This window comes from Podarcis muralis, chromosome Z (assembly GCF_964188315.1).
Source record: "Podarcis muralis chromosome Z, rPodMur119.hap1.1, whole genome shotgun sequence".
In the NCBI taxonomy this organism is placed as follows: domain Eukaryota; kingdom Metazoa; phylum Chordata; class Lepidosauria; order Squamata; family Lacertidae; genus Podarcis; species Podarcis muralis.
In genome coordinates, this window is record NC_135673.1 from 11047611 (window position 1) to 11074718 (window position 27108).

A 27108-nucleotide genomic window follows, 5' to 3' on the forward strand; every position below is an offset into this window, starting at 1 on the left:
GGTGAGAGATTGTTTGACCTTGCTGCAGCTTTCTCCTTGGGGACACAAATGTTTTAATTTATTATGGTGGGCAGCTGGAAACTCAGAGAAGTTGGCTGACAAAGAGCTTTGCAATGGGGACTGGCAAGTAGCCTTGCCCTCACCATCCACCCTTCCTGCTTGCTACCCTTCAACTCCTCAGCCAGGGACAGAAGGAGGAAAAGATCATCACTATGAGACTAGAAAGGTGGCAATAGCAGCACAGAGGGAGAAGAGCTGAATGGCAAGAGGGGATCCTAGGAGGTAACTCCTTTTTGGGTCCCTTAAGAATGGCAGGGTTCTGTCCAAAGATAAATGGTACAACCCTATGGAGAGGAGCATGGGTGTAGCCAGGATTTTTGTTAGGGGGGCAGGCCTTTTGTTGGGGGGGGAGGGCAGAACCTCAGTTAGCTATGCATTTTTATTGCTTTTTATTGATGGGGGCAGCTGCCTCTCTCTGCCCCCCCCCCAGCTATGCCAATTAAGAGGGGGATGCCTGGTGTTCAGGCACATCTCTATGGCTACCATAATTTATTAATCTTAACTATGTTTGTAACATTTGTAACAAAGTTCTCTAAAAGGCCTACAGTAAATGATTGCACCCCTTCATGGATCACTGCCTTGTCGTGGTGAAGGGGCTTGAATAACTCCAAGAAGCAATGAGCTATGCTGTGGAGGGCCACCCAAGACAGACAGGTCATAGCCGAGAGTTTAGACTAAATGTGATCCACCTGGAGAGGGAATTGGCAAACCACTCCAGTATTTTGCCAAGAAAACTCCATGGACATAAAGTTTTTTTGGCAAAATACTGGAGTGGTTTGCCAATTCCCTCTCCAGGTGGATCACATTTAGTGAAAACTCCATGGACATAAAAAAGGAGAAGCTTTGAGAAGAAAGTGAGAGTTTCCAAAGCATGCCCTGGTTCATGGGGTCACGGAGAGTCAAACACAACTAAGACGACTAAACAACAACAACAAATAATTGCACACTGGCAACTGGGATAAAGCCAGGTGCACATCTACTGCAGCACTGACTTATGTGTGTATATTATACTATTTTTAATTGATTGCTGCTTTTCTTGGGTACAATTACTATGTAAGGCTAGGAGGGAGCAAGGAAGTGCTACTAGCTCTTAGGTTAAACATAGCCTTCATAACATTAGCATCTATCCCTGCTTCCAGCCTCAACACAACACAGCCAAATTGTCCCCTCACCCAGCCTGCAGGGGTGTTTGTGTACAGTGGGGAGGTTTGCACAACCGGAGGAAACATCTCTTGGTACTTCCCTGCTTTTTCCTCAGCAGTGATGTGACTGCACATGACTCTCACAGTGACAAGAGGCCATATCCTCAAAAGATCCACTTAGAGTAGACTTATTGAAATGAATGTATCTAAGTTCGTAATGTCTCTCAATTTCAATGGGTCTGCTCTGAGTAGAACAGTGGCTACTGCCCAAGCAGCCCCTCCCCTTTTATGAGAGCAAATAAAAGGCCAGAATCTTGCAAGATTTCTGGATCTTTTGAGGTTTCGATCTCCAGGACATACATATTGCACACAAGCAAACTGTTCTGTCGGAGCTGAGTGGATGGTACAGGCCACTTTCCCCTGGATTTGGTCTACCCCATGTTATAATCAGTTGCTTTTTTGAGGGCCAGGAGGCATTTTTTTTTTAATGTCATCTGAATTAGTTGGGGAAAGGCATGTTTTTCACCTTCCTTGTGGTATCCTCTAACTATAATATTGTACTCTTTCTGATTAACCTGTATGATCTTAGATAACAGACCATTTCCCCCCACACTGCAGTTTTCTTCAACTTTTGATTTTATCTGAGTTGACTATAGAAGTTTGGTCATTTTACTGTGAGACTGTTCTCCATCTCCTTATTGCCAGCTACAATAAGGTAACATAAAGAATAAGATGTAATCAGCAGTAGAAGGGGTGATATGGGTGACCTCTCCTGAAATTTCTTTACAAATTTCAATACAATAGGTGTCACCACTCAATATAATTAGCATGCTTCAAGATGAAAATGCAGAAAGAAAGCTTCATATCACTTTCAATAATCAGGGTGGAAATAAAATCACCATTGACTTGGCAATATACAAATAAATGGTCACAATTAGCTGGCTTACTCAGCAGTGAAAACCAAACTATGTATACTGCAATTGGTACATTATCCTATCAAAAATGCTTCTGACACCCAGTTCATTTGGATATTTCATCTGTATATGGACAGCTGGATTAAAAATAATAATCACCCACTTTGTTCCCTTCACCTAAGTTCCTAAAAGCCATGTTGTGATAACTGTGGAAATGAAGATTTTCAACATGGATTGGCCTACTGGATAAACTGGTTATGTACCTTCCTGTGAGTAATTGCCAATTCTCATTCACCTATAAGTCCCAAGCTAATGTATTGCTGACTGTACACTATATTTCTCTATATCAGGGTAGTCAATCTTTTTATACCTACGGCCCACTAGTGCATCTTTCTTGATGGTAAAATTTCCTTTCCGCCCACCAGTGCTCAATGGAAGAAGGATTCAGCTTGTGCCGTAGAACCCCCTACCACCCACCTAGAATCCTGAAGCGCCCACTAGTGGGCGGTAGGGACCAGGTTGACAACCTCTGCTCTATATACATATTTCTGGTTTCAAACTGCACCTGCATATGATATAAGAAAATGTGCCCTAAAATGAGCTGCCAGAATCAGTTTGTCTTCTTCAGAGACCATGGCCAAACCACAGTTTGGAAGTCCTAACTGGGCAGCCACTTATACACTGCCAAAAAAGAGAGTACAGTGGTACCTCGGGTTAAGAACTTAATTCGTTCTGGAGGTCTGTTCTTAACCTGAAACTGTTCTTAACCTGAAGCACCACTTTAGGTAATGGGGCCTCTTGCTGACGCTGCGCCGCCACTGCATGATTTCTGTTCTCATCCTGAAGCAAAGTTCTTAACCTGAGGTACTATTTCTGGGTTAGCGGAGTCTGTAACCTGAAGCATATGTAACCTGAAGCGTATGTAACCTGAGGTACCACTGTAAATGCATCACAAAAACAAATGGGGACACATATGCAAAATATTTGCATGTGCTAATTTATATGCACAGATGCAAATTTAGAACTAATTACTGCAATATAAAGAGAAATACACTGTATCTCAACATAGTGAGCAAGACTATGACCAGGTGACCCATATCCCTGCTTATGCTACTGTCCAGCTGCTAACATTTGCCAGGCAACTTCAAAAACCCCTGCTCTCTCCCTCCTAATGGTTATATTTAAAACAAGCTTGGACAGCCATTCAAATATAAGACTGTCCTCTGTAAAGGACACTCTAGTCCCAGGTGTAGGTGGTCAGGGTCTGAAAATAACTCTTCAAACATAGCACTTTAAGGGCAGTAGCCAGTAGACATCATTCCTTTATGCAAAGAAGTGTTAATCATCTGCTAAACCAGTGATATGAAGAAGGAAATTTTCTGGTGCTTTGTTTTTCCACCAGGAAAAAAACAGTTTCATAAACTTATTACTAATAATGAATAGATGCCAAATACAAGTTCTCCTGACTTCTGGCAGGCTCAGATTCACCTAATATCAAGTGGGTGGATTCACCAACCTGTCAAAAGTGGCTCAGAGGGGTGAGCACTTTTTGATCTAGCCTGCCAGGGGTAAAAAAAAAGGTTTCCCACTCCTTCTCTAGAGCATTTAGTTTTCAAACTGCAAATTACCCTGATTTGCATATGAATATTTTCTAGAAAGTCCACATCACTGCTCTGGAGCTACAGTACTCAGAAAACCCCCTTTGGCCTTATTGAATCAGCCATGGTGGGTAGTTCAAAGGGAAAGGAGGGGAAATGCCGTGGAGCATGTCCAAATGCTTTGGCCAGCCTAAATTAGTTCTGTGAGGGCTGCACAAAAAAAGACCACTCTTGCCCTTGCAATCAAATGACACCAGGATGCCATTAATGAAGTCTGGCTTTTACATCAGGAATACTTGAATGCAGCCAGTAAAAGGCAATTAACAAGATTTGTTTTCACTAACAGCTGGAGTTCTAACCCTAACAAAAATATTTCTTTAAAAAGGCCTTCTCTCCCTTCTCCACTAGCTTAGCATACATTATGTTAAGAAATTATTAGTATCTACCCAGTTAGCTATCTACCGGTAACATTGATTTCAGCCAAATGTACTGGGCTGGTTCTTCAAAGCACCTCTGTGTCAATCTATAAACAGTAACTATAAACTGTTGCCACATGCACTGTTTCTATGGTAGCCTCAACTAGTAACTAAAAATAAACCAGGGGTGGGGGTGATCCATGCATGCTGCTTTGAAGGAAGCGGATTGTTGGCAAGAAAACTTGGGTTTACAACTCAAAAAATTGAACTAAACAGTGGTGCGGCGGGGGAACTCTCCTAAACTTCTTCCATACCCTTTCATTCTGAGACAGATGACAAGGTAGGCCACTTCAAACATTTCAAATGAAAGTAAATATTGATACTCTGGTTTCTCTTCCGATTGTATAATATGATTTGCTAAAAATGGAGGGAACCACATGATTAACACCTATTAGTCAAAATAGTGATAAAGCAGCATAAAAAGAGGGAGGTGGCTGGTCTATTGTAGGCTTTTGATATGTGGATGGAACTACTTAAGAACAGTTGCAAATAAGTACTAAGAAACACTATATATGCTAAAATGAGCTGTTCAGTTAAGCCAATAAAGTTGCATAAAACAAATGGAAACTTCTGTACAGGGTGTGTGAAAAATTGCCTATCTTCACCTTTAAAGGAGAGAAGATTTGGAAAAGTTTTTAAGCAGTTTATCTAAATGTTGCCATATTTATTAATAGTTGTTCTGTGCAAACATTGCTGGACACCACCATGAAAACTAAAACAACAAAGAATTTTACTTTCTTGAGTTCCATGATCACTGCAGATGGTGACAGCAGTCACGAAATTAAAAGACGCCTGCTTTTTGGGAGAAAAGCAATGACAAACCTAGACAGCATCTTAAAAAGCAGAGACATCACCTTGGCAACAAGGTCCGTATAGTTAAAGCTATGGTTTTCCCAGTAGTGATGTATGGAAGTGAGAGCTGGACCATAAAGAAGGCTGATCGCCAAAGAATTGATGCTTTTGAATTCCGGTGCTGGAGGAGACTCTTGAGAGTCCCATGGACTGCAAGAAGATCAAACCAATCCATTCTGAAGGAAATCAGCCCTGAGTGCTTACTGAAAGGACAGATCCTGAAGCTGAGGCTCCAATTCTTTGGCCACAACATGAGAAGAGAAGACTCCCTGGAAAATACCCTGATGCTGGGAAGGATTGAGGGTACAAGGAGAAGGGGACGACAGAGGACGAGATGGTTGGACAGTGTTCTCGAAGCTACCAACATGAGTTTGACCAAACTGCAGGAGGCAGTGGAAGACAGGAGTGCCTGGCATGCTCTGGTCCATGGGGTCATGAATAGTTGGACACAAATAAATGACTAAACAACAAAATTCTTTTACTTGAGTCACTTAGCATATTTTTTTTAACGATGTAGGTTACCCTAGCTGCATTCAGATGATTCTATGAACTATGATTGCAGGTTCATACAACTGAAAGGTTGAGCATACAGACATTTAAATCCCCAATGATTTTACAGCTCTGCTGTAACAATATTCCAGAGTTTGCCAAGGAACATATTGACAAATTCTGGGCTGCCTTTCTCTATTCTTTGTCTAAGCATCTCATCATATAGGTTGGGAAGAGATGGTGAGGCACTCATGCACTAGCCATATAGTTCTTTGCACAAACCAAGGTACAGTTGCCACACGATTTCCATTCTCATCCTGGGGCAAAGTTCTCAATCTGAGGTACTACTTCTGGGTTAGCAGAGTTTGTAACCCAAAGTGTTTGTAACCCGAAGCGTTTGTAACCCAAAGTACCACTGTACATGTGAAAAGATTCTCCACACAAAAGGGGATCTGAATTGGGCCAAAATTCCCTCCTCACATGGAGGAACTCTACATATGCATTTTCGTACACAAGAGTCCCTTCTCATGGAAAGATTGTGTGATTCCAAGTACATCAGTGGCAAGTGTGTGGGGCTTGCTCATGTGGCCCTGCATCTCTCTCACACACTCTTTAAATGTATGTGTGGGTTTTGTGAACCCAGTATCCAGTGTTAGTGATCACAGTTCGCCTAAACGAGACATGACCAAACGTGGCCCTCCAGATGTTTTAGGACTACAACTCCCATCATCCCTAGCTATCAGGACCAGTGGTCAGGGATGAGGGGAATTGTAGTCCCAAAACATCTGGAGGCATGCCTGACAACTATCACAAACTATCAAGTTTTAGCCTTCTTGATAAAACTATAATATTTCAGGGTAAAGTCATCATGTTCAGGGTAGGATGCCAGACATGCTTCTGGAATCAGCACCTATTTTTAGATAACAACTCATTCACATATTACATAAAATCCTTCACAGCTCTGTCGACACCAAATTCTTAGGAGACTGTGTGGCTATATATTTTCTTCCATACCTGAATATATCAGATGGGGAAAAAATTAGGATGTTCCCCCCATTTCCCTAGGTAAAGTTTGATAAAACTAAACAAGACAGCATAGTCATGTTTGTTTATTCATGTGTTTGATGTGAGGTAGGGGAATTGACAACAAAGAGCTGTGCATATACTAGGGCCTCATAATATTTTTGTATTCTTGTTTGTTTATTTTTTTAAAGCTTCAGTGAAAAATACATTTTAAAAAAGAAAAGGGAACACTAGACATTGATTGTCCATGTTATAACATGATCATATATATTTGGAGTCCAGTAACTACTTTAGGCATATGCAAGGGTTTGCAGTGAAATGTCTGGACTTATTTCCCTTTAAACAGCAGACCATATTCCATATCACACACTACTTTTCAAATTATCTGGGTTTCTGCTTGTGACAAAGGGGGTTGCTGTTGAGGATACATATCCCCACTAAGCTCATAGAAGTAACTGAACTGTTGTTTTGATTCTAGCCTTCTGTTGTGCACTTAAAATTAATTTTAAGAGGAAAGAAATTACATTTCTAAGCATAACTTCACTTTTATACTGCCATTTGTTAGATAACCACCACCAAAAATAAAGCAAATGTAAAAACCTGATAAAATTACTACAACACACACACACCCCTTCACCTTCTCTGGAATATGTCTTTAGTTAAATTTGCCATCTGCCTATCACAATATTTATTATTCCTATCATTCAGATAAATGCTATATATCTTAGACATCATCCAAACAACTGATGAAAATCCAAAGCTTTCTTGGTATTTTAATTTCCTTATTTTAAATTCAGTTGTCCACGTTTTACCACAATCTGCATTTTTAAAATAAAATTTCCATATTTTTCAGAATATAACACACACATTTTATATGCAATTTTAACTAATGAACACACCCCTTTGCAAGCAATTTCCCCATACATACATTTTTATTTTCACTCATATATTAATTTTTAGGCACATTTTTTGCATTTTGTAAATATAGGTTGTCCAAGAGACAGTATGAATACTAGTTGTTGGGAATCACAAGTGGGAAGAGTGCTTTTGTGCTCAGGTCCTGCTTTTAGTCTTCACATAAACATCTGGTTTTCACTGCAGAAACGGAATGCTGGACTAGAAGGGCCACTGGTGTGATCCAGCAAACTCTTCTTACATTCTTATGAAGAATTGTATTGCAAAATTTGGATAAGTGTGAATTTCAAAGGACAGCTGTATTTCAGTTCACGTATTGTTTCAAAAGGTGCAAATTTGATAGATACACTTTTAAAAGTGAACTGAATTTGAATTTCTCCCCATCCCTAGGGATTGGAAAATCATATGTGGCAGGCTAAAAGGAGAAGAGTGAGAAAGGAAGTGTTTAAAGCTCGCCCTGTCAAATAAGTGAAGAGCAAATTACACCGCCACAGCAAGTAGAAAAGAGGGAGGGAGACAAAGACAACCTCAGGGCCTACTCAAACTATGCCATCCCCACCCACTTATAGGGCCAACTTAAGAGTAGCTGCCCCGTTCAGAAGAACAGTGAGGCTGGTTGTGTTGTGCTTTTGAGCATGTGCTTCTTGGTGTGTTTTGCAAAAGTTGTTAGCTGCTTTGAGGACTCTAGCTGAAAAATAGGATATAAATCCAATGAATAAAGAATGAATGCCAGAGGGTTGGACTAGATGACTCTCAGGGTCCCTTCCAACTCTACAATTCTATGATTCTATGAATTAAAATGATTCTCCTCCCAGCCCTATTAATGGCTGTTTTATATAGTAATCAGAATTTGTATAAATCAAACTGTTGCCTTAATGTACACCTTTTCCTCAACAGGAACATGGAAGCAACACAAGAATTCTCCTCAGTCCCAAAAGTCCAACTTCAACAGAAGTATTGGGTAACAGAAGATAGTAAAGCTAAACTGCTGGCGGTTGGTGCCAAATGTTTGGAGCTAGTCACTCACAGAGAACATTATTACGATACTACTTCAGATGACCTAGCAATGGCTCAATTATGGCTTAGTCAAAGAAATCAACAGTGGCATCTTATACTAGAATCTCAGGAGCAGATGGATAGAGAAAATGTTGCAAACCAGAACAAACCAGAAAATATTCAGAGTGCTAAACCTACTGTCTATGAAGAAAAGAAGCAAACACAATTTGAGCCTAACAATCAAAATGACCAGCAACTTGATTTGATTGAAACAGATAGTACATATACATGTGCAGCAGCCAGTTCTGCATATACTGAACTAGTTGGGGAAAGAGAGATAATTACACATCTGGCAGACTTTCTTAACATAGATTTGAAATTTGAGGAAGACGCAAACATGACCATGGAAGACTTTCTGAAGAAGGCTGGTATCCAGCATTATGCAAGCAATCATGTTATTAATCAAATAACATATAAACTGTGTGACCAGTACACAATTATAATTCAAAGGAATGAAAGCTCTTTGAAGGAGTCTGCAACTATATTGTTAGATATGGATATTTTAAATATTTGCAAAGGCTTTGAAGAAATGGAAAAATTAGCGAATTACCTGCAATTTGAACATCAAGCACTTCAAAGTGAACAGGAACTGCTCATGTAACAACAAAAAACCCACCATGAGACCAAGTCCTTCAAATTTGTGAACAATTTTCTAAGAAATGGTTTAAGGATATGATTACCAGATCAATACATTTTTTGCCCCTTTAAATTTAAATCCAGTGCAGTGTGTAACAAAATCTTATGCAGCTTGGAAATACAGATTTATGGCAATGGCAGCAGTACAACTGATTAATGCCAACAGTGATCTATGAATAGCACTGTTAACAGCTGCTGGAGGAAATACATTCTAGAGAGCCCCACTAAAACGAACTGCTTAAGATTAGTTTCCTATTTTCAAAACTGCAAAGGCTACATCTTGGTTCAATTAAATAAATCCCTCAATCAACCAACCCTAATCTTTTCATTTAACAGTTTTAGACAAAAAACACATTTCCTGCAGAAAAAAATCTGTCTTCAGCAAACTAGAATCTCAATAGCTATGAGCAAATAGCTTAAAATATTTTGCATTTTTTACAGTGAATACATTGCCACTTGAAAGAGCTCCTGCACTTACACTATGCACAAGCATTTAAATGAGACTTCTTTATTTTAAAGCAAAATTCATCGCAACATTTTTATTAGAACTGTTAATGCAAGCTTGATCTTTCACTGCACAACCCTTATATATAAAGAGGAGTCATAGCTTGAAGCCTATATTACAGCTGCTGGATACATGTGCAGGAAAGTCATGCATATCCTTGAATCTCTCTCATTCACACCATGATGTGCAAAATGGTTTTGTTTACCTGTCAAACAAAAATCCATTTTATCTGCCTCTTAAGAAAAGAATCATATGACACATTCTCTCTTTAACATGCCCTCAGTTGTGATTCAGCATTTCATTCACTACTTTGGTGGTAGTAGTATACAGTCATACCTCCGAAGTTGAACGGAATCTGTTCTGGAAGTACATTTGACTTCCAAAATGTTTGGAAACCAAGGCGAGGCTTCCAATTAGCTGCAGGAAGATTCTGCAGCCAATCGGAAGCTGCGGAACCCGCACCAGACGTTCAGGTTCCAAATAACGTTTGCAAACCGGAGCACTAACGTCCGGGTTTGTGGCATTCAGGAGCCAAAATGTTCGACTTGCAAGGAGTTCGACTTCCAAGGTACAACTGTACTACTGTACTTCAACCATACTGCTACTACTATTAAAATCCAGAAGAGCTGCATGAGTTGGCCCTGTTTTCACTTTAGAGACTAGTGTATCATGAGGCATTTTCCCATGCTTTTACTCATATGTTTAGAGGATAATTTTTCAAGGATCCCAACCAAATTTGAATTAAAATTTCAGTGTTCATAGTCATGCCAGCATTTTACTCTCTACTATTTTTGTTGCTGAATTCTGAAGAAATGATGAAAGAAAATAAGATGAGGCTATTTCAATGGCATCTTAACTCAGGAATACAAATGGCTGTAAAGCATAGGACTGTGACAGTTTATCACTATAGTGCAGTTAGAGAACATTTTAAGATGCTATTGTAATGGAATTATTTGACTATTATAATTGGCTGTGATTTCAGAAGAATGCAGTCCGCCTTTATCTATCATTTTACAAGCTTTCAGACTGCTTGCACTAGCTTTCAGACACCTGTTGGCTTGTTTTCCTTGAAAACAAGCCATGTACAATGCAACTTCAATGAACAACAAATATTCAGGGTCTATCAGGTTACTTTATCTGATAATATGTGCATTGTTTAATACAGTACTAATAAAACATTTTAAAGGACAATTTTCCACTTGTCATCTCTAACCAATTCAATGATTAAACCTGAAGTCTTGCTACTAGAAACCAATGTTTAAAAAAACAGTTTCATGCTAAGCATTCATGTAAAACTACCAAGAGATCTAAACAATATTCTTGCCTATGCTGAATCACTTTACAATCCACCAATTTTTGAAATATAATACTTAACATGTTTCTAGCACAATTTCAAAAACCTTTACACTTAAGATGGATAGATGATGTGGCTGCTTGCCAACTGACAGCTATTAACAGAGATTAATTAAACATGGTATTCCATTGAGTGTGTGTCCCCCCCCCCCGCTTTTCAATCAATATATCCCCTCCACAGACACCTCTGCAATGATGATGACATTAAAATATTCCGCTGTTCTTCAATAAAAGAGAAAAGGGGAGACCAAATTGTGTCAAAGGTATCTTTTTGGGAGATGCCTTTGATTAGTGGCTGATGGTATGGGAGGATTCTGATAGAGCAATGCTCCAGATGTTATTAACCCAAGCCTCTAAGTTTCAAAAATAATAATTTGTATAAATTCATGCATTCAATGTGCATGATTTGTGCAATATTCATGTAGAGCAGATCTCATACTATAGACATAAATATAACTTTAAGGCCTATTTTCATCCACATTTCGCTGAAGTTCAGCAGCTCATGGGAAAGGGGAGAGAATATGTGCACTGATGATAAGCACTGGTGATAAGATACTGTGGCCACCAAATCTACATCAGGCATATAGCTTGGAATAGTTTATTTCTTATAGAAAGGATGTATTTGAAAAACAAAGAAATGCAATACTGAACACAGTGTTGGATAAATTTGGCAAGACAGAAGATCCCGCAAATCCTCAAAAGTTAGCTGAAGAAAGGGCTTTTGTTGCTCTCACAGTGCAAATGTTAATTCCTAAGAGTTGCTTTGGAAACCAATTTTTGGCTGAGAAGTGGGATAAAATATATTAAATAAAAGAAATTTATTGTTGCAACTATAACATTATGTCATATAAAATGTGTTATGTTACAACGTTAAACCACAGATTTTTAGACAGGCCTATCCAGATGTTTAGAGCAGGGGTCAGCAACCTTTTTCAGCAGTGGGCCGGTCCAACGTCCCTCAGACCATGTGGTGGGCTCCACTGTATTTTGGGGAAAAAATATATGAACAAATTCCTATGCCCCACAAATAACCCAGAGGTACATTTTAAATAAAAGCACACATTCTACTCATGTAAAAACACGCTGATTCCTGGACCGTCCGCAGGCTGGATTGAGAAGGAGATTGGGCCGCATCTGGCCCACGGGCCTTAGGTTGCCTACCCACGGTTTAGAGTTTTGGTGTAAGTTTTAATCACTTCTTAGTTTATTGTTTATGTCAATTTTTGAATGCTTTTAGTTTATTGAGTTCAATTATTGACAATTGCATTGCTATATCTTTTTGGAAACTGCTTTGAAGTTTTTTTACAATCTCGTGGTGATAAATTTTATGAAGTAAAGAAAGAAAAGTATACATTTCTGATTAACAGTGGTAGGTAAGAGAGGGCCACCTCTCTGGCATGAACTTATTAGACGAAAATAAACAAGCTGCTCTCAGGTTTTCAGTCCTCCCAACTACAATTGATAGATAATACATACCTTACAGGGTTGTTACAACAAAATGTACATTGATATGCTTCCAGGCATGCCCAGCTTCAAGTAGGCTATGATCTACTATCCAGTATCAAAAACTGGCAGTGATCTACCACACTCTCCGATTGTCATTCTTCAACTTAGACATATTATATTTGGCTGAGCTTATGGTAAAAATAATAACAAATTATTACCCCCACACCAGCCCCCTCCCAGGGCCCCTTGGCTCTGTGGGGAGGTGGCTTACTTTCAAGGATACGCAGCAAGACTGGAGCTTGAAAGGTGGACAAAGTTTAGCGTCCACGAAGAACTAGGGGAGAGAGCGGAGGGGTGAGGGACCCAGCATTTTTTTTCACAGGAACCAGCAGGAGGGGGGAGAGGAAGGAGGGATGTTATATTCTCTCTCTTCACACTGCCCTTCCTGTGGTTCCCTCCGCAGTGCTGCATCCCATATGTAGCCTGCGCACCTCGTCATTGCCCCCCGCCTCCCTGCCCCAGGGCTGCAGCTTGCCAGGGGTGGAGGCAGGTGCCTCATGCCTTTCTGGGGCTGGCCAGCTGGCTGGATGTCAGGCAAAGCTGGTGGCCTGAGTGGAGCGCGGAGGAAGCAGCGGAGCAGAGAAGAAAGCTGCACCGCTGCAGCACCTGCCCGCCAGCGCGGAGGATCAGCAGTGCCTGGAGCAGGAAAGAGGGAATTGAGGTGGCTGCAAGGAGGTGGAGGCGGCACCAGTGCCAGCCAGAGAGCTTGGTGTAAGTTGTAAGCCCGGCTTGACTGGCCATGCTGCCTGAGGAGTCGCTCCGGCCAAGGCCGAGCACACACTGAGGGCACCTGGAGGCAATGGGAGAGCCTGGGGGCGGAGGCGACGAAGCCTTGGTCGTCTGATCAACCAAAATCCATCCCACAATCGACTGGTCGATCACGATTGACATGTTGGACATGTCTGGCTTAGACTCTCTGTTGCTTCATCATTATGGCTTAAAAGGTTGTCTTGATTTTGCCAGTTACATGTAGAGTCAAGGGAACAGAAGAGTCCATAGACTAGATAGAAGTTTAATACTTTTTGCCCAGTTAGAGCCCATGAGAACTCAATTTGACCAGAGAAGATCCAGTAATGTGTTGAAATTATTTTGGAGAGCAACACTGAAAAATATTCAGGACTATGCAAAACCTGGTTGAAGCCAGTGCTACTCCTACTCAGGGTAGCCCCGCTGAAATTGATGAACCTAACTTGGTCATGTCCACTATCTTCAATTAGTTTACTATCTGTAGAACTAGCACTGAATACCACCCATTGTCTTTTGGGTTTTCATTATGGTTAAAGTTGTTCAAAAGCCAAAGTTCATCTGTATATTATCCACCCAAATTTTCCATGTTTGGCCTACTGACACTTATCAACCATTGTGGTGAAATCCTGATCTAAAACAATACTTTCCACCCTTCATCTGTCAGCGCTCCTCTTTCCAAAGATGCTAGTCTTTAAATGGTGTTGATACTATAATCCATCAACAAAGTATCAATGACCTCATTTAAAGATTGGGTACTATTTTTGATAGCCTTTGACCCTAGTAAAATCATTAGCTGTTATGGAGCTTTCTTAATGAAAACTACTAGTTACCCATATTACCATGGCTAATAATCAACTATGGTTGTGGGCTTTAAAAAAAAAAAAGCTAGCCTATTCAAGTATTCCAGGTGGTAATGACCGCCCAGTTTTTAGACCTGTGGTTCATGGACTACTTGGTCTGAAGGAATCATAGTTCTTCCTACAGCTTTACTGTTGGCACACAATGTATTGTTACACAAGGAAAAAGAAGCGAAGCTGGAAACTCACATCAGAAGATTCTAAATTTCAGAATACAGTTCTTGTAAGGTTCACACAGTACAGCAGGTGGAGCCAAGCTGTTGAATAGCTCCTTAGGCAGGGAATGCTGAAAAAGATGCCTTAGGCCAGGTTTCCCCCATAGTGGGGCCCTTCAGCTGTTTTAGGTTATAAGCTCCAGCCAGCTTTCCCATAGTTATACTCCAAAACATCTGAGGGGCATAAGGTTGGGGAAGACTGCTTTAGAGCATGTTGATACTTACCGTATTCTTGTTTCCACAAACTGATACTTATTCTGATGCATACTGAACCTGCATAACTTGCACAAAAATGTTCAATTGCCTCTTAATCCATAGTGTTTTCTGTTGAAATAGTTGTGGTTGTACTATCAGTACCAAATCACCTTTGATCAAGCCCCCTCTCCTGTTCATTTAGAATATCTGTTATACACTGGAAAATTTCTCTACTCCTATATTAGATTTATCTTCCTTTGTGCAACTCCAAAGTGTGAGGGATAATTGAAACTAAAGAAAAAGTAAATGCTAGCTCTTAGGAGTAGCAAAATGTAAATCACTGCACATTTCACAATGGATTCCCATGCTATAATCCCAACCATTTGACAAAGTCCACAGCAATAGACAAGAGGAAATGTTTAAGCAGTAGCACTGTAAAGGTTATTATATGATCAGCTGGTATAATATAGAGTAGCTAGCAGGGTGAGTCAAGAAGTCCCTAATTCAAATCTCATCAGCCATAAACTCACTAGGTGGCCTTAGCTAAACCACTATGATCGCAGTATGGTTTTCAAATACAGAATATGAGGAGAATACTTGCCTAAATCACAGAGCATTGCTGAAGTAATTCTATGAAGCATATGAGTTATCTGAAAAGAGATCACAGTGGATAACTCAATGAAAACATCAACTCAGAATGCACTGGCAGTGATAGGAGTAAATGCCATGCTAGGGATGATTAAGAAAGGGATTGAAAATTAAGACAGTCAATATCATAACTATCTAAATCTACAGCAAAGTTAGTTGTATTTGGAATTTTGTGTACAATTCAGAATGGCCCATATCCAAAAATGGTACAGAAAACAGCAGGCAACATGATCAATAATTTGAAGCACCTTCCCTAAGGTTACCAGATTTTTTTCAATGAATCCGGGGGGCAATTTTCAACTTCAATAGGAATGATAGGATTTTGTCAGAGGACTGATTTGTAAATCTGGGGACTGTCCCTGGGAAACGGGGATGTCTGGTAACCTTACTTTAAAGGGCTTTTTAGTTTAGAAAAAAACAACTCATTTTTTGAAATGATTAACACATATTGCATTATAATAGCATAATCCCTATTATGAGAGCCAAGAACTGTGCAAGAGAGGAGTTCTGTTGGAATTAGCTTGAAGAAAATGGTTCACAATGTTTACAATGAAGGTGAGTAATTCTGCTAAGAATGCCAATAACAACTCATTACTGTTTGGTGTTTTTGTTTTTTGTTTTTTTAGAAATGTAAGGCACACCTTAATGTTAACTTTCATAAAGCTTATCAAAACAGAATTTTAAAGGCATCCAAATGTTTAATGTACTAAAGAAATAGCTTGCCTAATTAGCTGAATTAGAGCATATGGTTTCTGCTGCTAGTGTCATTATTTTGAATAAGTGCTGAAACTGAATGTTGCATTCCTTAAACTTGTTTATTTGCTTTATTTCATTTACACCTCATCTTTCTTTAGTCAGCCTACATGCACCATATTTTTCCGTGTATAAGACTAGGTTCCCCCCCTTTAAAATGTCAAAAAATAGGGGGCGTCTTATACATTGGGTCATCTCGCCCCATTTTCTTAAATCTGAGTCCCCCAAAATAGGAGGCGTCTTATACATGGGGGCGTCCTATAGATGGAAAAATACAGCATTTCCCTGGAAGTCACCAGACCCAGACCTGCTTAGCTTCAGCAAGGGTGGTAGCCTCACATGACTTCTGATAGGGTGAATAATTGCATACTGTTAAGAACTATTGCTTAAATGTTGATCGTGCCAACATTTAAAAATCTCTGTAAAGTTACAAAAATGATTAACATTGTTATACAGTATGATCACATCTTATGTGCATTTAATTTGACTGATTTCAACCATATGCGGTTGAAGGCAGGCTTGTTGAAATTGCACAAGTTAAATCCAAGCAGGCTGGAGAGCTTAAAATCTGATTTTTTTACCTGGTAGACTTGTGGTTGCCCAGAATGGAAAGAGCTTTTAAGTTCTCCACCTTGCTTGAGGGCAAGGTTCTCAGCACCTACAAGGCTCTCATGAGATCTTGTAGGGCCATTAGCACTCCTGTGAGATCTCACACAAGTATCCCTGGCCTTCCAGTGCCAGCGTGCCTAATTGGCCACAAGCAAGGCAGAGTTTAAAGCCTTTTATCATGCTTGGGATACCAGCCACAAAAAGAGCTTTTAAAAAGAGCTTGGTGTGCAGCTATAGGAGTACTGGGGATTCTCTCCCCCCACTAGCTACAGCATGGCTCCAAGGGTTTGAGTATGTGTGATTTTCGTGCATATGTGGAACCAAACCCCTGTGTAAGATGTGATTGTATTTTATTTGTTTTATTTGCACTTTATTTGAGACAAAATATGCTGTATGAATATTACCAGTAAATCTAGCTGTATGGTAAAGGTAAAGGGACCCCTGACCATTAGGTCCAGTCATGGCCGACTCTGGGGTTGCGGCGCTCATCTCGCTTTATTGGCCGAGGGGCCAGCGTACAGCTTCCAGGTCATGTGGCCAGCATGACTAAGCCGCTTCTGGCGAACCAGAGCAGCGCACAGAAACGCCGTTTACCTTCCCGCCGGAGCAGTACCTTTTTATCTACTTGCACTTTGATGTGCTTTCAAACTGCTAGATTGGCAGGAGAAGGGACCCAGCAACGGGAGCTTACCCTGTCGTGTGGATTCAAATCACTGACCTTCTGATTGGCAAGTCCTAGGCTCTGTGGTTTAACTCACAGTGCCACCCATGTCCAGCTGTATGGTAGGCTAATGTTATCAGTGATGTAAAGATTCCAGGCATCAGATCATCAATATACTTATATTTTTTTATGCTGGACCCTGAGAATTTGAACTGCATATTTCAGTTCTAATAAAGTGACAACTAAAATCATCCAAAATGTTGCAATGTCATCAGGCAAACAGATATACAAATGCAAATTATAAGGAGCAAGTTCCTAAACTGTGGATCATGAACACTCATTCAGATGACCCATGTTAAATATTCATATTGATTCATATTGATTCTTAATTGTATTTTAGTTGCTTTTTATTTCTTACATGGTATTTTATTGTATTGTAATTTAAATATTATGGAATGTGCATTGTAATACAAGAAAATACGATGTGAAAAAATACAATTAAACCAATAAAATTACAATTATAAATCATACAACATCTCCCACAGAGCATTACAGCTTGCTCAAGTACTATACTGTATTTCCCCATACAAACCTAGTGGGATAATGTAATTGGTTAATGAAGAACAGGGCATGAACCAATTACATCTGCAGAACTCCCTTGTCTTATCTGCTTACCTGATGCTGAATCAAACAGCTTTTAGGCATAAAGTACAAACTGTTTCGGCTTCTCAGACTTTTAATAACTTTTGATAGGTTAATTAAGGCTTTTAATTGCTGCAGTGTTTCTGCTTATTATTATTATTAAATATTAGTTGATTTATGGGATATTGTAAGTCAACTTGAGAAGTTTGTATTGTAAGGTTTGCCAATCTAGAATGGTTGGACGGAAATAAATGAATAAAAACAATTGCCTTGGGCAATTAATTGCTCGCCTACATGCCTCACAAAGGATGTCTTTTGTTTTACCTAGACCCTTTATTCCATCAGTCATCCCCGTGTTCATTACATTGTCAATGCCTATTGGTTAACTGGTGTTCCTTCACATGCGCACGTGCGCGCACACACACACACACACACACACACACACCCCAACAGAAACTCATGTGTGCACAAGTGGTAACAGAGGCACAGCAAATAGTGAGGCATCAGTGGTAATAGGCAGTGTTAGAAATTGAGATATATAAGCTAATCACCAAATGGCACCTTAAACCTAGGTTACAGTCACCAAAACAGAATGTCTAGGTGCCTTTTTTTTTAAGTGGTAGGATTTATTATTCCTATAATCATCATCATTATTCATTTCATTTCTACCACTTTATATTTTAAAGAAAAAAAATCTCCAAGTGGCTTACAATACATTAAAACAGCAAATAAAACAATCCAAATTAAAACAAATTCAAGCTTCAAGGAAAATATTTCAGAGCCTTCTCAAAGAGACATTTGCTTTCTCCATACTATTTACCTACTTAATTGATATAGCTGCCCCATAGCAGAAGTACTCTAGGAAGCCAGTGTGGTATAGTGGTTAGAGTGTCAGACTAGGAGACTAGGACCTGGGAGATGAAGGTTCAAATCCCCACTAAATCATGAGCCAATTACAGCCTCTTAACCTACCTCACAGGGTCTTTGTGGGGATTAATTGAGGAGGGGAGTAAACTATGTGCTCCTTGGAGAAAAAGGTGGGATATAAATGTACCTGTTTAAGAAAGTTGGAACAGCCAGTCAGATGTCAGTCACCAACCAAGCACCCAGAAATCCCCACGTGGTCGCAGTTGGATCCACACCAGTCGCAAAACACACCTGGCACCTGGGGAATTTCTAATACTGGTAAAAAGAGATGGAGAAGTTGGAAGGATCCTATTCTCTTTAAAGAAAATTCTCTTTAGAGAGCCCAGCTCCTTTTCTCTTATGCATGTATTAAATTTTATGTGAAGCTCCCTTAATTGTTGTGTGAATTTTATTGCTGAATATAGAATATATAGAATAGTGAGCAGGCAACCTCCTTATCCAAGCTGGTGCTCATGTGTCCTGAGTGTGGACAAGATGCAGACTTGTGACTCCTGGTGAAGTGGGGTGGGACAGAACTGGAATGACCTTACTGTTCCCACCATCACAACCACTGAGGTTTCCATCTGAAGACAGCAAAGGCAACAAAGAGGATCCCTATATGCTAATTCTTATCAAAAGTGAGAAACTGAAAAAGTTACTGCTTTCATGAACAGCATCACTGGAGCTTTTATAGTAGTGTAGATAAATAGAGTTAACAACCTCCTTGTTCTAACTTACTTGTGTGCCTTTGAACACTGAATAACGGACAGCAAAACAAAATATTCCCTCTTTGGTGAATCTCAATACTAGGTACATGTATTACTAGGTACATGTATTTCCCGTTGCCAGTAACAATGGTAAATCCATTAGAAACAATGGATGTACCTACCTGTACAGATTCATAATGTAGGTGTCAGACAAACTTATTGGAGAAAGGCATTTGATAAACAGGGTACCTCCACAAACATCCACCCCTGCCCCGTGGCTATTCATCCCATTTTACATGGTAGAGAAACTTGGAAAAGGGCCTGTGATGAAGATCTCAAGGTCTGGGAGAATATATCAATTCTTCAAGTAACCTAGCCCCAAGTCATTTTGGGTTTTAAACCATCACTTGGGGCATGGCTTGCTGCAGAGTCAAATGATGGGTTGATTTCAAGTCTTCAGCACCCTTGGGAATGAAATCACTCTGAAGGACTGCACAATCACTATTCCTCACTTTTCTAAGTACACTTCCTGAAAGGTAATGCTGCAGGGCTTGTGTGGCCTGAAAAGTAAATTAAAGCTTGAATGCCAGGAAGCTACCAATTACTCAGAGCTGTGAAAAAGACTCAGAAGTGTTTATTCATAAAGACAGGATTTAGACTGGGCAGCTGCTCTGCATTCACTTGAAAACAAGATTGCAATGTTACCTGGTAATCTTAACCAGATTAAGCACCCCCAACAAGCTGCAAGCACATAAAATTGCAATTGAAGATTTAGATTTAAAGTTTGCAGCTCAATTGGATAGAGATGGGGGGGGGGGTTAAACTATGTGGGATTCCAAAAAATGAGGAGAGGGGGAGGTATGATTGCTTTTATTTTAAGTTGATTTGACAATTTGAAGATAGACCCCTGCCTTGCTCTCACTGACATTGAACAGGCACACAGAGAACAAGAAACCAAGGGACAAGTACCAAGACAAACTGCTGTCTGCTTTGAATGCTACAAAACAAAAGCATTTATGTTTAATGACCTACTACACAACTATTGAGGACTTAAATACAATTCATTTAATGTGTGGTTGCCATATTTTGAAGAGCAAAAAAGAGGACACATTTGCCAGCGGGTGGCGCTGTGGGTTCAACTACAGAGCCTAGGACTTGCCGATCAGAAGGTCGGCGGTTCAAATCCCCGCTACGGGGTGAGCTCCTGTTGTTCGGTCCCTGCTCCTGCCAACCTAGCAGTTCAAAAGCACATCAAAGTGCAAGTAGATAAATAGGTACCGCTCCGGCAGGAAGGTAAATGGCATTTCCATGCCCTGCTCTGGTTCACCAGAAGCGGCTTAGTCATGCTGGCTACATGACCTGGAAGCTGTATGCCGGCTCCCTCGGCCAATAAAGCAAGATGAGTGCCGCAACCCCAGAGTCGGTCACAACTGGACCTAATGGTCAGGGGTCCCTTTACCTTACCTTTACTTTTAACTATGGATCACTATGACAACTCTTATTTTACATACCTATGAAAAAGAGGACATGTCACAGAAAAAAGAGACATATGCCAATCCTATGAGGTGCATGTCAAAGTTTGCTGAGTGTCAAAGTTCAAAGTTAAAGGAAGGGTGGTTACACTACCTGGATGGGGCAGAAAAATGAAGCTATCTGCAGCAGCAACCAGATTTCTGAGAAGGCGGGCTGGGAAAAATTATCGAGTGACTATAGAAGAGCTGCAGTAAGATTTGTTGGCAGCTGGCACTGAGGTTTCACTGAGCACAGTAAGGCATGTACCAAACACAGAAGGTTTCCATGCCAGAACTCCAAGACGTACACCACTACTGACCCAAACGCACAATAAGTCAGCTCCAGTATGTTCAAAATCATATAAGTAAGCCACATAAGTTTTGGGATTCTGTTCAACAGTGGGACAGACTCCCACAAGAGGTGGTGGACTCTAGTTCTTTGGAGGTTTTTAAACAGCGGTTGGACAGTCATCTGTCATGGATACTTTAGCTGAGATTCCTGCATTGCAGGGGGTTTGATTAGATGACCCTTGGGTCATTTCCAACTCTAAGATTCTATGATTCTGTGAAGCGATGAAACAAAATTGGAGCTTTTCAGCCCCAACGGTCAGCGCTATGCCTGGAGGAAGAAGAATGAAGCATAGGTTGAAAAGAACACTCTGCCTACAGTGAAGCATGTTGGTGGCTCAGTGATGCTCTAGGGCTGCTTTGCATCCACTGGCACTGGAAACTTGCAGCGTGTGGAAGGCAGGATGGATTCATTGAAGTATCAGGAAATCCTAGGAGGAAACATAATGCTGTCTGTGAGGAAGCTGAAGCTTGGGTATCATTGGAACTTCCAACAGGACAATGATCCCAAGCACACCTCAAATTCCACCAAGCCTTGATTGCAGAAGAAGTCCTGGGAGGTTCTGACTTAAACATCACAGAAAATATTTGGAGCGATTTGACGAAGGTGGTTGCAGCACGCAAACCCAAGAATATTACTGAACTGGAGGCTATTGCTCATGAGAAATTCCCCAGGAACACTGCTGGAAGCTGCTTTCTGGCTATGCATCTTGTTTGCAGCAGGTCATAAGAGCAAAAGGCTGTTCTACTAAGTACTAAATATGCTTGCCATGGAGGGGCTGAATAATAGTGAGACTGGAAAAGCCAGTATAAGTTGCAATTTCAGCCAGATTTGGGGAAATCACTTGAAGCATCCGTTGTGTTGAGCTTTTTCAATAGCTTTTGTTTGATTTGCTCACTGAAAACAGCTGAAAGTCTGTAAATTTTGATAATAAACCTGATTCGCAATGGGGGTTGAATAATTTCAATTGCAACTGTAGCATCAAAGATATTATGCCTAAATGGTCGTCCTATTTCAGCAACTTCATTAAAGGGAAAACTAAAAGATACCCTGCCCAACTAGCTCCAACTAACACAGGTCTCCTCCTTTGCTCCATTCTTGCTGAGCAAAGGAAAAGGTACCGGTAATCACTTTGTCTCAAAGAAACCTCAAGTAACAAGGGCATGGCTTCCTATATATGTTGCATTATACTTAACACAGAATCATGCTCTTCTCAAGGGCTACGGTCATTATGGGAGAGTGATCTGGGTCTTTGGCTAGAGCAGTGGTGTGAAAACTTTTTTCAAAGAGGGCCAGATTTGATGAAGTGAAGGGTCGTGGGGGCCAACTGACCTTTTTTTAGGATTGGAGTTGTTGAGGTTTTTTTAGGATTTTACCCCAGGAAATTAACTGCCACAGGGGCCGGATTAAACCGACCGGCAGGCAGGATTAGGCCCCCGAGACAGACTTTGGAACTGCCTGGGTTAGAGCAACAAGTATAGGAAGCACTGTAGTCTAAACTCCCACTTCAAATGATTTCTATAGAATACAGGAAGCCACACTTAAAACAGTGTTAAGATGGCATTAGACCGGACTCCATCTATCCATAATGTGGTTGGGTTGCTATATAGTTCAGAAATTCTGTGGACTCAGAGATTCTCTAGATTTTTTTACATATTTCCACCATCACCGATCAGGTACTGTCCGTAGACCTAGCCTGGTGTTCCTATATTTGGAGTATGGTACCAACACACCCATCATGCATAAATCTCTTGTGTTTATGCTTCTTGCCACAGCCAGAATGTCAGTGGCTTCCCACTGGAAATCCAATTCACCTCCTTCACGAGAGGAGACTAGGGAAAGTATGGGACATTGCACTGTCAGAAAATTTGACACACAAATGGAGGGCCTGTACTGGTTCTTCAAAAATAGACCACTTTTATTCAATATGGTGTAAGTTTTTTTCTCCTATGTTAACTGAATAGCCCACTAAACCCCCCGCTCTACAAATAATTATGTGGAAAGGCTTTATTTGGAACAATATGGACTGACCTTATTCTTCTTATATGTAATAGTTGTATATGGCATTGCACTTTCAGTTGTTTCCTGGTTTTCCCCTCCCCTCTTTATTTTTTCTATTTATTATTTGTTACACACACTTTTCTTATTGCATTTTGTATATGCTTATATCAACAACCATTCTGTATGAAACATGACAATAAAAAACAACAACCACCATAACTTAGAATTGTACCTAGAAACAGACTGGAAGGCAGTGAAAATGATGAAACAGTGGCATGAAAAAATCATATTTACCGTACCTATTAAAAACATAGTTGCCCTATTTTGACTTGTTTTGAAGTTTCTGGAGCTTTCCTCAAAGGTAGCCTCATGCATAATGCATTACTGCAAGGCAATTTCCAACCAGACAGGGGTCACAGTGGGTAGACAAAAGATACTCTGAGCCATAAAGTCCACTTGGGCCTCAGGTAATAGTGCTTGATCTAAGATCACCCACAAAATACAAACCAGTTCCTTTAGGGACAGTACAACTACATCCAAAGCATACTGAATATTACTTAAGAAGGCAGACGAACCATCTGCCGACAGTACATCTATCTTGCATGGACTGAGTCTCTATTTATTGTCCCTCACCCCAGTTGATTATTGTACACAGGCACTGTTTCAGAAATCTCACTACCACACATGGATTAAATTAAAAGAGCTGCAATGCAGCACTCTAATCCCCATCCCAGAACCTATCCACAAGAGTAACATGATCAATGGCATTGAAAACCACAGAGAAGTCAGCTGAACAATCAAATATATTATTTGACTATTGTCAAATATTCCAAAAAACCAAGAATGCCACAGTACTGGTGGCAGCTCATCTTTTTAAATTTCACCATGGTGATATTTCTTAGCAAGGGACAAGCCTAGAAACACAGCAGAGCATCTCCTACTGATACCTGGGTATAATTTCAGGCTCTCCAAATATGATACCTTTTCGAAACTAACAATGAATTTAAAAACTGTGAAGATAATTTATTTATTCAACAAAACACCTACTGATTAATTTGTTATTGTAATTAACAAAAGCATCAAACCTGTTGAAAGACAGGGCATAAAATCTATTCCATTCAGACTGCAACAAATGAGAGAAAGCAGGGGCAGGTCAACAGCTCTGCAGAGAATCTTGCACCATCCTCCACCTATTTATATTAATCATAAAAGTTCAAGCACACATTTTCAGTGGGCTTTTAAAGTTCAAGTACTCAGTTGTCCAGAACTGAGTGATAGTGTGCAGAAAGTTAATGGTAAAGGTAAATGAACCATTAGGTCCAGTCGTGACCGACTCTGGGGTTGAGGCTCTCATCTGGCTTTATTGGATGAGGGAGTCGGCGTACAGCTTCCGGGTCATGTGGCCAGCATGACTAAGCCGCTTCTGGCGAACCAGAGCAGCGCACTGAAACGCCTTTTACCTTCCCGCCGGAGCGGTACCTATTTATCTACTTGCACTTTGACGTGCTTTCGAACTGCTAGGTGGGCAGGAGCAGGGACCGAGCAACGGGAGCTCACCCCGTCACGGGGATTCGAACCGCCAACCTTCTGACCGGAAGTCCTAGGCTCTGTGGTTTAACCCACAGCACCACCCGCGTCCATGCAGAAAGTTACACACTAGGTAAAACCATAACTTTCTACAATACTGATCATTTGGGCTTTTGTTTCATTTTATCATTATATACTGTTTTTGAACAAGAAAGATTATCAACAAAATGGAGTTTTGAGTCATATCATTAGTATTGTACTTTAGTCTTGTCATTATTACCAGTTCTAGATGCACCAAAGACATTTGTCCAAGTATGGTTATAATCAGTGCTTTTTTCCTTTAAAAAATGTTTAGGGGTACTCTCATTTTCCTAATCATTGAAATACTGCCCCTCAATGAGGCCAAACTTAGATTCAGAAAATGTTTAGGGGTATGTGTACCCATGTCCCCCCAGAAATAAGCACTGGTTATAATTTCTTCTTCAGAAGCGTGTGAATGAATGTGGCATATAAAGCTGGCAATGGCACAATCACTGGTAGCACACAAGGGGATTCACGAATACAATGCCACTCACAATGGAGTTTGCACTGAAGAATTTCCCAGTTAATTGCCCTAAAATATTTCAACAATCCAGTGTTGTTTTTTAATTAGTTTTTATTAGTTTTTTGTGTTACAAAGCAAACAGATAAAGAGGGAACTGTGTATCCGTTGTCTCCACTTTCAATTCATAGCCTTTTTCGCTGATCATTTACATTTGGTGAAATACATTTTTGTCATAATCTTACAGTTGCAGGGAAGGGGAGGGGGAGAGAGATGGGGATATTGTTCTTTTGTTCTAATGCCTATTCTTAGTGTGTGGGGGGGGGGGGTTATGTCAGCATCACATGGATAGGTCCTTTAGTAGTGTATTTATTCATTTTTATTGATATTGTGAAAGGTTACGGGTTCCTGAGCTTGGTTGGTTGTGTTTAGTTGATTGTGGTGTGGCTTCTTTATGTGAGGAAGGCAGGCTAGGTTGTTGGGTCAAGTTACCCATATTGATCTGTACAGTCATACCTCCGGATGAATACGCTTCAGCTTAAATATTTTCAGGTTGCGCTCCACGGAAGTAACAGAGTGTGTTACTTCCGGGTTTCGCCACTCACGCGTGCACAGACACTCAAAATAATGTCACACGCATGCGCGGAAGCAGCGAAACGCGACCCGCGCAGACATGCAGTCGCGTCTTACGTTTGCTTCAGGATGCGAATGGGGCTCCGGAACGGATCCCGTTTGCATCCAGAGGTACCACTGTATGCTGTTGGAGGGGATAGGTTACTGTAATAAAGGGGAACCACACTGGGGTGAAGGCATCCTCCAAAGATTGTCCCCATGCTAGTTGAATTTGTTGGTTAACTTTTCTAGTAGGGCAGTTTCACCTATGTTTTGGTCTATGTTCACTCCTGATAGGTCCTTCCACTGTCTAGTTATAGTATTTCTAGCTCTAGTTATGATATTTCTAGTAATTTTATTTTACAGTTTCTAATGTATAAAGTGCTCCTTCATCAAAATCATAACACATTTAACTCAGCAAGTTACTTTTTAACATTCATAACATTTATTTAAACCAGGAAGCAGAAAGTGAAATTAACTAGAGGAAAAGTGAAACCTGCTTAATTAAACCTACATATAAGCTACTTAAAAAAGGGCATACTGTACTGGATGTTTACAACTGCAGAAAATATATTAGTATCCTATTGACCTATCTATTGCAGTTGTTGTAAAGATTACTATAAATTTATGTGAGGCACTTTTAACATTTTAAAATATAACTATTTTATTTACAAACTAAAGAAAAATGAACCATTTTCACACCAAACAATGGAGATTTAGGTTTGGCACAAAGTACATATGTTAATTATGAATCAATAGCATCTAGAGTATTAATCTTCACATACAAGCATTTCAATATGTGAGATGAATATTACTTGAAGCTTTGTGCTTCTTTTTACACTTAATGCTAATTACATCAGCACCAATAAAAAGCTTGGATCTTTACAGCACTGAAGAGTTAGATGCCACCTTTATGTCCACTTATAAATGCACTCAAAACAGACCAAGTATTGCACTTAGTTTGCTGATATAAATCTGTACCCCAGATCTCAGTATCCAATCCAGCTGGTTAAAAGCATCCGCACAGCATGTCACCACCCTCCCCCACCCTAATAATTTTATGTCAATCAGCCTGGTTAAAGAAGAACGTTTTCATCTGGCA

General features: G+C 40.3%; 2 protein-coding genes across 12 annotated transcripts in view; one reads left to right on the forward strand and one right to left on the reverse strand.

Moving 5' to 3' along the window:
* The window catches only part of RALGPS1 (Ral GEF with PH domain and SH3 binding motif 1), a 214439-nt gene that overhangs the window by 181082 nt on the left and 6249 nt on the right, over positions 1 to 27108 (reverse strand). The window lies entirely within an intron of this gene.
* On the forward strand, positions 4333 to 11058 carry LOC114589228 (uncharacterized). Its single transcript, XM_028715432.2, has 2 exons — positions 4333 to 4470; positions 8367 to 11058. Exons 1-2 carry the CDS (start codon positions 4463 to 4465, stop codon positions 9124 to 9126), a joined length of 768 nt encoding a protein of 255 aa, XP_028571265.2. The 5' UTR covers positions 4333 to 4462; the 3' UTR covers positions 9127 to 11058.